We start from the raw sequence: 13,135 nt of genomic DNA, 5'->3' as shown, positions 1-13,135 counted from the left end.
ATACAATTATTTGGATAATTGCTCTTCTATTACGATTAGTAGAGGAGTGACGGGTGAAGAACTCGCTCGGCTGGTTCTGGAGGCGCGTGCGGAGATGAGCAGTGTATGATTTCGATAATGGGCTGAAGCTCTAAATAACTTGTAATTATAGAGAACCAAATCCCAGTTCACACTACGTTTATCCAATATGTCCGGGTGATCATTTGATTCAGACAGAACCCCAACGAAGCCATAGATTGCAAAGGGAGATGTAATGGACTTAGATTTGTGCTTTTTGCCCCCATCATGTCCGTTTTTTTTTCCAGATGGCATCACTGGAGCAAGGAGCAGACCACAGGGGTGAGGATGCCATAATTTATTGCTGCCCATAGGAAAATGTTCCTATTGAGCGGAGAACCCCTTTAAAGGGCTCATTCACGGATGGAGAGGGAAAAGAAATGGATCACCTGTATCGCATCCGATTTTTATGGATACATTGCCAATATTATCCTAAGAAAATATGTGATTACATTTTTAAAGTATAGATGTACAAATACGGACACGGATGAAAGGTCTACAAGTTTTCTATGTTTTTTATATGTTCATCTGAACCCAGGTTATTGATAGCGTTGATAATCCTACTTTAGTTTTCCCAAATTGCACAAAGCGGGTGGGAGAAAACTCCTAAAAACAAGGCTTCATTCAGGCGGCCATTTTTTGTCGCAAGTCTCTTACATAGACACAACACATACTCGTTCTGTTTTCTTTTGGTGCCACAATGGAGACACGTCCAATTTTGATCAGAAAAGTTAAAAAAGTTATCACTCCGAGAATACTTTAGTCATAAAAGTATATACAATCGATTTTTCTAACAAGGTACCACAATATAAATTTATTGTTGTACATCATGATCAGAAAAGTTAACAGACTTGTGAGAAGAAAAAAAACAAAAAACGCAGCCCGCACACTTTAGCCATCTTTGTTGTATCCCTGGCAGACCAGGTAGTAACCTTAAGTTACTTTTTAGCTGGAGTCATCCAAAAGGTGACCGACCATTGAATTGAGTCAGAGACAGTATCATTTATGGCCGAGGGCAAAAGGTCTATTGTCCAAATTAGCCACAGTCTTTGCCATCTATAGATTGAAAAAGCCCAAAGAAAATATTTTCGTCAGTTCCTAGTTCAGCCTGTAAACATACCCGCTCCTAAATATCGAGACATTGCAACTTTAAGTGAAAGTCTGGCATGAAGACGGCCAGGTCAGCATATTTCCATGTGCCTGTAGGATGGAGATAAACGGCACAGAAACCACAGGGCAGACAGGGTGACTCATATAATGAAACCAGCCAGGTGCTGCAAAACAATCCCTCTACTTGTCCCCCATGTTTTTCTCTCGATATATGGGGGGGGGGACCGGAACGTGAATGCACATTGTCAGAGGGGTAAAATGCAGAAGAAACAATGGAAAGAGCAAGAAGCCAGAATGCTCCTCAAGTGATCCGAATGCCATGCACAGCTGTTGAAAAAAACTTTTATTACAAGTCTCTGTGAAGATGTAGTTTTTCTTGTTTATGGAGTTTTTGAAGCACATCCACCAAAGAGAAAAAAATAAATAAAGTAAAATTCCATAATAAAACCACTTCGTTCAGTATTTTGGGCGTTTATTATTTCCGCTTTAGGGTCTGAAAAACACCCGATGGGAGAAAAGATGGTGCATGTCACTTCTTTAATAAAGTTTCCCGATGGAATCCGCTCCAAACTAGGCAGTGTCCAACTAAAAGGTTGCAAAAAAAAAAAACCAATCTTCCAAAAAAAAGTAGGTTTTCACTTGAAGAATACAGGATTTTTGACTTCTTCCAAAAACTCCATGTGCACATTCCCTTATGGTGCATTTACCTTAATGGCGGTTTACGACTGATCGGTAATTGTTTAACACAGACGGACCGCGCTTAATGATGAGCACTAAACGATCAGTCATGGATCGCTCGGTGCACACAGGCTGCCATTGTTCTCGGCAGCACATGGACAGTGAGCTGTCAAGAATGATGATTTTTTGTGCAAGCCAGAAGATTTTGCTCTTTCGTTGGGTGATCGGTCGCCTGTTTAGACTGTACGATTATCGTGAAACTAGTGATTCCAGGAACGATAATCGGAAAGCGCAAACGCCCCTTTGTAAGCAATAGATTGACTCCTCCAGTGGGAATATTCATTTATTAGGAATTGGGCCATAAATGTAATTTATCACGCATCTTGTGATTAGATGATAACCTGCTGACCGCTGAGGGTCTCGCCATCAGAACCCCCTGCGATCCAGAAAACTGGGTTCTGAGTGCCTGATCTGAATTGGATGATGGTCCTGCTCCATTTATTGTCTATGGAAGGGCGAGAGAAAACTGAATGAATGGAGCCGGGGAACGCATACTAAACCATTGCTCTATTCAAAAGTAGCGCTCCAGCGCCATGTTCTCGGGATCGGTGGAGGTTTCAGCGATCAGTAAGTTCTCACCAATCCTATGGATAATTTGCACTTATGGCCAAACCCATTTAACACTTGTTTAATGTCTACTAATTCTGCACGCACACAGATTTTACTGATTTTAGTACAACTTTCAGACACAGAAATCCTTTAGGACGGCTTCCCACATCCAAATTTCACAATCCGTGTATGGACAGTGAGGTGATGCCCAAAATTAACCCCACTGGCATAAACAAGGCTGTTGAGTTCAGATCAGGGGACTTGCAGCCGGTCCAAATTTTGGGATCTGTACATAGACTGTGAAAGTCAGATTTGTGAACCTAGCCTTAGTCCGCTGAAAAGGTTTCATCTGAGCCGGTTAGTAAATTCCAGGACAGTCCAACATTGAGATTTACGTCTCCGGGCGATTTATAGGTCTTCCTCCATGATGCACTCACATTAGCCGCTCGCTTTGCATTTAATGTCCCTTTAAATTTTCATGCCTCCATAAATCCAATGAAGCAGCACAAGTCATCTGTGTCCTTTTCTGACCTGGAACATTGTATAGAATACGAGTTCCCAAACACCATTATAATAGTCAGTCCTCCACCTCCCAATGTCGCAACATTACCTTCATATGTTCGCAAAGCGTAAAAGTTCATGAAGCGTGGAGTTCTGAGCATTAACAGCATATAAAAAAGCAAACAAAACTATTTTGTAGAATTCAACAGACATAATTTCTCAATGGTTTCAGGAAGGTGTGATGAAATTGTATTTCACGGTGGCTTCCCCACAATGTCAGCATGTAATGATCTGGCCAATTAGTGGCTATCCAGCTGCACAAACCATAACCAATATGACTGTTTGTGCTCCTTACAAGTGGATTCATCAGCAGATTTCACAATACAAACATTAGTAAATAGATTTTTAGACCTGATGAGGCTGGTGTGCTTACTTTGAAAATCAATGCAAGAGCGCAGTCAGACGGCCGTATAAATCGGAATGAACTCTGAAAACAGTGCACGGACTGGCCGGTGGCTCGCATGACAACTTCATAGAAATATATAAAGTTGTTACGCTCCGGTCTGTTGAACTAAAATTAAAAATTCTTATAAATGTCAAATCAATGACAACTCTAAGGTTCCAATTATAAATTTCTAAGCGACATCAGACCTTACTACTCGAAGGGATAAGCAGTTTCCATAATGAAGATTTAATAACTCTTTATTTACTCAAGAGGTTTGATGACTTCTACCCCCAAATCATCCAATTCAACTCTCCCCACCCAGCCCCCTTTAGGAGAAGAGTACAAGGAAAGGGTCCCCAAAAAATAATCACTTGACAGCCACATGAATTCTGACATCTTGCAAGGATCTCAAAGTCATGGAATTTTTAAACTTTTCTCACCATAAGAAACCATTGCCATGGCTTGGAAGCGGCTGTCACTTTAGTAATTAAGTTATGGAGCTTAGCTTGCCCCAAATCAGAAAATAAAGCAGAGCAGCTGGAGAAATTTTACATTTCCTGTGGTCGTCCTGAGCTTTTGTTAGGAGCTTTACCGATCGCTTTTTAGGGTTGGTTTATAATCAAGCAGGATGGACGCTACAGACGCTTATAAAACCACACAGATCTCAGTGAAGCCACAGGAAACCAGGAATGCACCTTCAATTCATCGTAATAAATAAATGCTTATACCAAATCTATAGATCAGCTCCAAAACTGGAAGTAGTCCTTAGAACCTTGATCCAGCCCCGTTCGGATTAATTTGATCCTTTTCTACGGGAGTCGTAAGGAGTGAAGGCTGTATTGGCAGCCGATCCCAATTTCCAAGCATGCAGAAATATGGATAAGACCGGGACTTTACCCTTAACCCAGGGGTGGACGTATCATTGGTGCAAGCTGTTCAGCCTCACAAGGGGGCCACTACCAGCTCCAAACAAAGCAGGTGGAATTGTGCATTACGATGAGCTATTGGACTGTAAAGGGCCCATATATTGTTCCTGCACAGGGGCCCTTTTTGGGCAGATCGAGAAGCCGGCCGGCTACATGTTACTTGGGTTCATTGACACAAGCACTTACCTTCCCGGGGATGTAGTGCAGAATGTTGTCCGAATGAGTCACTCTTCTGACGCCACTTTCATTCCCGAACAGATAAGTCCACTTAGTTCTGCTGTCCTGCCTGTGAAGAGAGGACAGATGAGACAGCTGCATGGAATCCTTTCACCGCTAGGCATACATCAATGTTATTATGAAATGTCACGCTGACACCGGTGGCTACAAAAACGTTAACACTTTATGACCTATAATAAAGTGTTATGAGCCCATGTGTCAGGAACAGCTTCACAATGTTATGACAAGTCGGACGTTTCCTGCTGACAAGATGGCTTGCCTTTGGATTTTAATTTTTTTGCTTTCCCCAGCTCCGTTTTTTTTGTTGTTGGGAGAGTCGCTTCCGGGTTTTTTTTTGCTTTCCCTTTTTGTTGGGAGATTCACTTCCGGTGTAATTTTTTAGCTTAACGATTTTGACTAAAAATCCCGGGTGCAGTATTGGGGCTAATGAACCGAACTGACAACTTAGAAGATCTCTGTGAAACTGTCAGATCAGGAGTTGTGGCCAAAATATGGAGACACAAAATCCCCCCCATGTAAGGGCTCGTGCACACGACCAATGATCTCGGAAGAGTAGTTTTCACAGATAGCACTCATGCCTATGTTATTTTATGGGGCACATCCGATTTTTCCCTCGGACCGACGAGAAAAAAAAATTGGAGACATGTCCGATTTTGATCCAAAAATCGGCAATGCAAGTCTATGGCTCCGTGAAAAATATCCGAGTGTGGTCTTATTTTCACAGAGAGAATGAAGAAACTTTTTTTTTTCTCTCCACCTTCGTGAAAAACTCATGCCAATCTGATCAGCACAACCGGACAGTTTGTCACGGATGGAGAGAATTCTGTCGTGTACACCTTCCATAAGGGTGATTGCACACGTTCCGGATTTTCCATGCAGAAAATTTCCACCGCAAGGGTATGTTCACGCGTTTAGTATTTGCAGCAGAAAAATCTGCTGCGAATACTGATGCGTTGGCAGGAAAAACGCAGCAATAAAAACATTTTTTACATGCACTTTTCTCATTCATTTGTATGGGTGAAATCTGCAGGAAAAACGGCGAAAGAATTGACATGCTGCAGATTTCAATCTACGAGGGAAAAAATAAGCAATGTGAGACTTCAGGAATCGCATTCACTTTGTTGGTACTGGGAAATCCTTTAGGTTGGATGACAAACCTGAGCAGAAAAAAAATGCGACAAAACCGCAACATGTGCACAGAACAAATACAGTACTGACAAAGTAAGCGAGATCCCCAATGCGGATTTTGTCAATTCTTTCATTCTGGATTTTACCCTTACGCATAAGATTTGCTTTAACATCAACTCACAGAATTTGGTGCAGATTTAAGTATAATAAACAGTATCAAAAAAGCTTTTTTTCATCCTAACCATCCATGGATTTCTTGTGCTACCATGTAAGCTCCATGCAGGGGTCAATAATACGCAAGAACGTTCCTTCCCAGTCATTGGCGAAAACAAGCCTAAAATTCATTACTGACACTGGATGTGCAGCCGATAATATGCAAACTGTATGTTGAGTAAACGATCATAGTAACAAAAGTTTGGCGTTTTGCATAAAAGGGCAAAAATCTGACATTGCACTTAAAAAAAAAAATTCTGCAAACTAAATCTAAAATATCAAATCCTTTATTGCCATTTAATGTATTACTTCGAAGATTACAGAGAACCCGAGGCAAGAAGAAAACTGATAAGAGGATTTTAGTGGCCGCCATAAACATTGCAGCAATCAATGCAGAAAACTGCTGGAATTTTTCCCATGAAGAATGTATCAGAGGTAAACATGACACAGGCGGTTTAGTAACCGGCAGTAAAGACTGATCAGCATGCGTAAGTGCAGATCAGATTGTGCACCGCACCCCGGATCAAAACGGGAGGTTCATTTAATATTTTACTTGAACAGAGATCTTCTACCCAGACGGGTCGGGCAGACATACATACCACTGATACCAGCATGTCCACAGCTCTGGCAATTGCTAGATCAACAGAATTTCATACCCAAGTTTAATGTCACTCCGTGTTTTAAGTCCCAAGAGAGAAACCTCAGATACTCCGCAAGAGTAAATGTAGACAGTGTGGGGGGGATGGGTTTAACGGATCAGACGTAAAGGTGTCCACCATTTTCGTTCAGGGCATTGGTGTGCGTTTCAGCTCCATTATTAATGACTGTGTAAAGTTCCGGATTTTTTTTTAAAAAAAAAAGCTCTATGGGACTGTGCATTTTTTCTGCGCAGTTGTGTCACAAATCTTAGACTTCCTAGTACCAGGAAAGCGAATACAATCTCTCATGATTTTCTTCTTAGGCTACGTGCACACGTTTGATTTTTGTCCCGTTTTTTTTCTGCACAAATTTTGTCACAAAACCTGAAGAGTTTCTTCATGCCGGCAAAGTGAATGGGAACATTCAAGTCTCTTTCACACGTTGCTTATTTTTGACTTGCTGATTTAAATCTGCGGCATGTCCTTTCTTTCAGCTTGTTTTTTTTTTGTGCTGCAGATTTCACCCTTACTCAAAATCTGCGACAAAAACACACATTTTACACTGCGTTTTTCCTGCCAAAAGATGCAGAAATGTTTGCACCAAAAAAACTTAACGTGTGCACAGAGCCTTAAATCTGCATCATGTCAATTCTTAAAGCATTTTTACTGCATATTTCACCCATATTAGTGAGTGGGGAAAAATCTACACCAAAAAACACATGCTAAAAATGTGCATTTTTAAGTAGCAATTTTCCTGCCAAGAGATGCTGAAATTTCAGCTTCAAATACTTTGTGTGTGTACATACCCTAAGAGTCAAAATAAAAAGAGTGATTTTTTCCGCCAATGGTGTTGCTTGGTATCGCAGCTCCACTCCACTGACTTAATAGGACTAAGCTGTAGTACCAGACACAACCCATTCACAAGGGAGGCGCTGTATCTAGAAGAAAAGTAGACCTTTGTTTCTAATTCTTGCCAATACATCAAATAGCTACATCCAGGACTGTATGTAAAATATATATTTTTATCAGTCCAGATCTTTCACACCCCATGAGTACATGTGATTGCCTTAATGTAATATAATTAGGGCAAGTAGTTTTGTCTACAGTAACATACTGGGGGTGGGGGGAGGGTAAGACCCCTGGGGCTTAATTGTCCCTGTATTTTAACTGCCCAAAACCTAATTATAAAATCTGTTGGCATGGTAAATGCATTATCATTTTTTTCTGGGGAGGCAGGAGGTTAAAGTTCAGTAACCCTTTAATCTCCCATCAAATTAACCTCATGTGTAAAACCGGTAATTAATTACATTTAGAAGCTAATTATACCTTCCTAACAGAGGCTTGTGTACAAAAGGAGCCATTAGTGGGAAATGTCATAGTCCAGTTTATAAATGGCACTTACACCTGAGGGCCGAAAGTATAATTTATGTTTTGCCAACTTTAAAAGGACACGTCGGTCATTGAGCAACTTGTGCCTAAAATACAATAGGGTCAGATATGCACATTCGAGAACAAAATATTTGGATGCATATATGGGAGAAGACATACTGGATATATGGTCGACGGTTTGCACCCTCCATTGCTTTAAAGGGAATCTGTCCGTAGGATCAACCCTCCTAAGCCGTCTATATGGGTATGTAAGTCATAGGAAGCTGGATAAAATGATATCTGCAATCTGCTGTCTTATTCCAGAGAGATACAAGTTTTTCTTAATATGTAAATAAGCTGTTAAGATCTATGGGCCGGGCATAGATCTCCCTGAGAATCTGCCTCCAGATCTTATTATAAATGAAAGGGGAAGTTACCAGTGTGAGACATGTAATGACTGATAATCCGCTCTCCTGACCTCCATGTCTCATGCTGGCAACAACCCCTTTGTTATAAAGTAATCGCTGCATGTAGATTCTCGGGGAGATCTATGTCCGACCCACAGATCTTAACAGCTCATTTACATATTAAGAAAAACGTGGCTTTCTCTGGAATAAGACATCAGATTGTAGATATCAAGGTATCATTTTATTCAGTTTCCTATGACCTACATGTGTGTATAGAAGGCTTAGGAGGGTTGATCCTACTGACAGATTCCCTTTAAGGCAACCAGTCACTTGGTTTTCCTACATTGAACCAGTACCGTACCATAATAGTTTTCTACCCATATAACCTGTGCATTCTAGCATTGTGCAAAAACTGAAGCAAGGATGGTGCATGTATAATATGCTAATGACTCTTTCAAAGAGTCAACTGGGCGGTGCTATTCAGGCCAAGAGTCCTGCATTCTCACAAACCGGGATAGGTTATTCCAAGACCTCTCCTGTGGCATCCAGAGAAGAAGCAGAGACCAAGGTACCGGTATTGTGCCAGGTGCTGCCATAGCTGGAATGACACATCCCAACTAGCAGTGGTGTAGGACTGCATGACTCTCTAGCCGGGCGGCACTGCCCACATGACTCTCTAGGGGTAGTATTAGTCGTTAGCATATATTGCATGCACTATTGTAATGTTTTCTAAACAATGTATACTTTTTACAGGTAGAAGAATTATTCAAAGTAGTTTAACACTTCTTGATTGTTAAATCAATCAACGGGTTTCTTTAAACAAGGAAGCAATTACACTTCAGTACTTGCTACAGTCTGAGGACCGAGCCACTCTAAGTATTAAGTGGCAGCTATTCTGTTGAGCGTAACTGGCAGCTGAAAATGCTTTCCTGGCAGTTCTTGCATTCGCCTCCCCCTCCCCTATATACCAGCACACATGTTCTGCTCAGACAACCATGCGTGTTGAGTAAGGGGAAAACCAAAGAATATTGTCCACTAAAATATATATCCCCTCCCAAAGAATAGCCAATAGGGTCTGCCAGTAACTAGCCACATAAGATCCTTGCCAAATCCATTTGGAATCTGGCAATGAGAGTGTGTATTAAATGTTACAAATTTTCTTTTCAATCCACAAACTAAACTATCTGGTCTCTCCCCACCTCCTGCTCCAGGAAACATACAATAGATATGCAAATAGACCTAACACAAAGCAACGAACTTCCAAACCACTTGGACCACACTTCTGACTCCAGAAACTTTCCCACAACTTCTGCTCTGTTCCCCTTTAAATCACCATGTGCTCCCAAAACTCCCACAATGAGCTTTTTGGATGATGCAGATTTCCTGCACCCATTAAGTAAAATAGATCACTTACATTTTTTCAAAAATATGCAGAGATAAAAACTCAACAAAAACTCATCATGGGAACGCTCCCACAATCAGTTTTTTTTACTCTGCGTATTTTCGGAAAAATGAAAGTTATCTATTTTACTTAGTGGGTGCAGAAAATCTGCAATTTCAAAAAGGTTCATGGTGGGAACGTAGCCTTACACATCAGGGACAGTTACTGTTCATTGATCGCCTATAAAACCAATTATATAATGATATTTTTGATCACAAGGCTGTGAAGTGATCCCATAGATTAGATTACCATTCATGCACAGGAATTCTTAGAATTTGTAGGATCTGCGCCACCAATGTATCTTCTCGGTCATAAGACCAGACAAATGTTACATTATGTATTAAGTGTAAGCACAAGATGTATACAAATATATAAGCAATAATGTTACACTTGTGTGCACCCCCTGATCATTAATTCCAGTATCTGCTACAAATTATGATCACAAATATTAAAAAAAATAAATTTTTCCAGTAATGATTCAACCTGATCATATCCAGACACTTAATTTATAGATATATTGTCCAATTAAAAGTAGGAAATGGAATCCAAATGACATCCAGGGCTGATAGAACCATTACACAAAGTTTTTAAAAACTTTTTCAAAACTTTTTTTTTAGCAGTATTTGGTAACAAAAAGTGATTCTATATATACAGTATGAGGGGTGACACATGGGGGACTTACTCTTTGCTTTGCATGGAGTTCTTCCTGGAGAAGGAGTATCTCAGCTGGCGGTGAGGCTGCGGTACACAGCTCAGGTTCCCCATCCTGATCACTTGCTCTTCTGATCCACACTGAGCAGAGGGAAGAAGACTGAACTCCTACTCATCCTCACTTCCGCTCCCACGGGTGTAATTGTGGGTGTCACCCTGTGAGCAATCACACTGACTGCAGCCTGCCCTGCCCGGGTAACACACCCGCCGCACTGAGTCTGCACTGGGGCTGACACTGCTGTGTGAATTGGGGACAAGGGGAGGGGGCTAAATAGTCACAATTACCCCATATCCCTGCTGCTGGGAAATCTGATTACACTTGTGCAATTTTACTCCACTGTACTGGACAATGATAATATCGAATAAATACAAAAGTTGTACATGTCATCAGATGATGGTCTGCCAGGACATGTTGGGAGTTGTTGTTCTGCTCCACCTTCACTCCGATTTAGGGCCCAAACAATGTCCAGTTTTTCACGTACGAGAAAAACGGAGAGAGTATTCTGATCCGAGTGTCATTCATTTTTCTCATATGTGGAGAAATAATAAAAAAAAACGTTCTCCACCTTCTGCTTTCGGACAGTCTATGAAAATTGGATGCTATCTGATTGCGGTACAATTTTTTTCACGGACCCATTGACTTGCATTGCCAATTTTGATACAAGCAAATTGGCCAATTTTCCGTGGACCTCTTGGACCAAGAAAAATAACGGAAATGTGAATGGCACGAGAATGGGAATTCCACCATTAGTGTTTCCCTGTAACCCGGAGCACAGAGAAACTCTTTGCCCGTCAGCTGGATTTCTCCTTTTCTTTACTGGCTTCATAGACTATCACAGGTACGAGCTCTATCCGTGAAAATTGGACATCTCAATGAGGCCTTAGAGTATTGGAGCACAGTATCTTTTTCAGGTGAATTCTGTCCGAAACCCATCTGAAAAAGCGCTAAAAAAAAAAATAATGAATATAATGCACTGCTGTGCTGACGTTCCATCTTCTGTAACTTGCTTTAACTGCTTCAGGCTTTGGAAACTGAAGTGGGTAAAAGAAGTGACCGGTCCATTCTTCTAGCAAAAGCCACCATGGTAGAATATGGAATTAGGAAAAGAAAGGGGTCTTCTGGAACAAAAACGATGCGGATACATCGCATCTAAAAGAAGTCGTGACGATGTTTTATAAATCGACGTTTTTATGGAAAAGTGAAAAATTGTAGGAGAAAAAAAGTTACATAAATGACTCATAAAAACATCCCCGTAAAAGGTTATTCCCAAAATAACAGGTTGGGAATAATTTACTAATCTCTTTAAACTCCAATGATCCCAAGAACAAGGTCTGGAGCTAGGGAACCACCATCATGAATGGAGTGGAGCTCCATCCTCAGCTCCGTTCATTGTCTATGGGATAGCCGTAGCAGAGCGCTGTACTCTGCTTTCTCCAGCAGTCCCATAGACAATAAAGGGAGGAGAGGTTGACCGTGTGCATCTCCACTCCACTCAAGACAGGATTTTATGGGTTCCAGAGCCCCTTTCTTAATCGCTGGTTAGTGGGGATAACTTACTATCTTGGAAATAACACCATTGGCCCATATACTAGGACCAATACTATGATACTTGGAGGTCCTGTTGGAGATTTTGCATTGAGTCCCATGAGCTTCAAGTCACGCCACTGTTAATGGGGTAGAGCAACAGATACCAGGGTGATAATCCAACTGCTGGGCGCCTCAGCGCTCCCTTAAATGGGGGATCCCAGTTGATCGAAACCAAAATGTAGCAGCTGTAGTGATATCCTTCATGGCTATAGTGATAATTTCATTGATTTTACCATTTCTTTATATTGAAACTGGAATTAAGCTGCAGTACCAGACACTACCCCTGGACAAGAGGTGGCACTGTTTTTGGACTGAAGCAGTACCTTGTCTGTACTTTAATGTAAAATGTATAATTATTTTTGGATATATCAAAGAATAAGTAGCTAATACACAGAACTAAAAAAAGAACATTTCCAGATGTACAATTTGTTGCAGGATACTCAGATGAATGCATTCAGACTGATGGAGTGAAAAAAATGCACAATTCTCCAGACACATGCAGGTCTCAGAAGTAGGACCTACATCTATCAGACACGGCATCAATTTCCAAAATGGGAATATCCCTTTGAATCGTGAAAAATAAGGTCAAATCACCAAGGCCATTGAAGCAGATCGGCTCTGGTTGAATATTTTTATTTTGTCCCCAAAGGAGCATAAGTTTTGCCCTATTACACCCCATAACAACAAATTATTCCTACCCGCTATTTGTCTTATGAAGAAATGCCTGCAGGAAAAATGCAAATATTAGATAAGAGCTGTATGCAAACAGCAGTGTATGCCTCGCAGCCAACTCTCCCTAAATTCCACAGACTCCGGGATGTAAACATTTGACTTTCGGGAGGGTTTATGACTTCATACAATAAGAGAACGTGTTATAATGTGTCTTTAGACCGGTTGTATCGAGATCTGGGTCATCCAGTAGAAACATCACATCTGAAGACTCCTTGGATCCAGTCTTCACAAGCCCTTTTGCATTTCATTATTGGACTAGTAAGGTGGGAATTTTGTACATTGGACTGAGGACGGCATCTCTGGGGTCAGCACTGTTTCTTTGCAAAGTTGGGGTCCTGGGTTCAAA

General features: G+C 41.1%; 1 protein-coding gene across 1 annotated transcript in view; it reads right to left on the bottom strand.

The window, feature by feature from the left end:
- The window catches only part of PLEKHN1 (pleckstrin homology domain containing N1), a 42,671-nt gene extending 31,964 nt beyond the window's left edge, over positions 1-10,707 (bottom strand). The window contains exons 1-2 of the mRNA XM_073656957.1: positions 10,441-10,707; positions 4,513-4,612 (exon numbers count right to left, since the gene is read on the bottom strand). Of these exons, the coding sequence (XP_073513058.1) occupies positions 4,513-4,612; positions 10,441-10,523 (183 nt within the window). The 5' untranslated portion in view covers positions 10,524-10,707. The remainder of the gene's footprint in view (positions 1-4,512; positions 4,613-10,440) is intronic.
- Between the last annotated feature and the right edge of the window lie 2,428 nt (positions 10,708-13,135).

Source organism: Phyllobates terribilis, unplaced genomic scaffold (genome assembly GCF_046119375.1).
Source record: "Phyllobates terribilis strain yellow unplaced genomic scaffold, ASM4611937v1 Scaffold_12__6_contigs__length_324123572, whole genome shotgun sequence".
Classification (NCBI taxonomy): Eukaryota; Metazoa; Chordata; class Amphibia; order Anura; family Dendrobatidae; genus Phyllobates; species Phyllobates terribilis.
The sequence above is the reverse complement of the archived record's forward strand: the minus strand, read 5'-3'. Positions and strand labels throughout refer to the sequence as shown.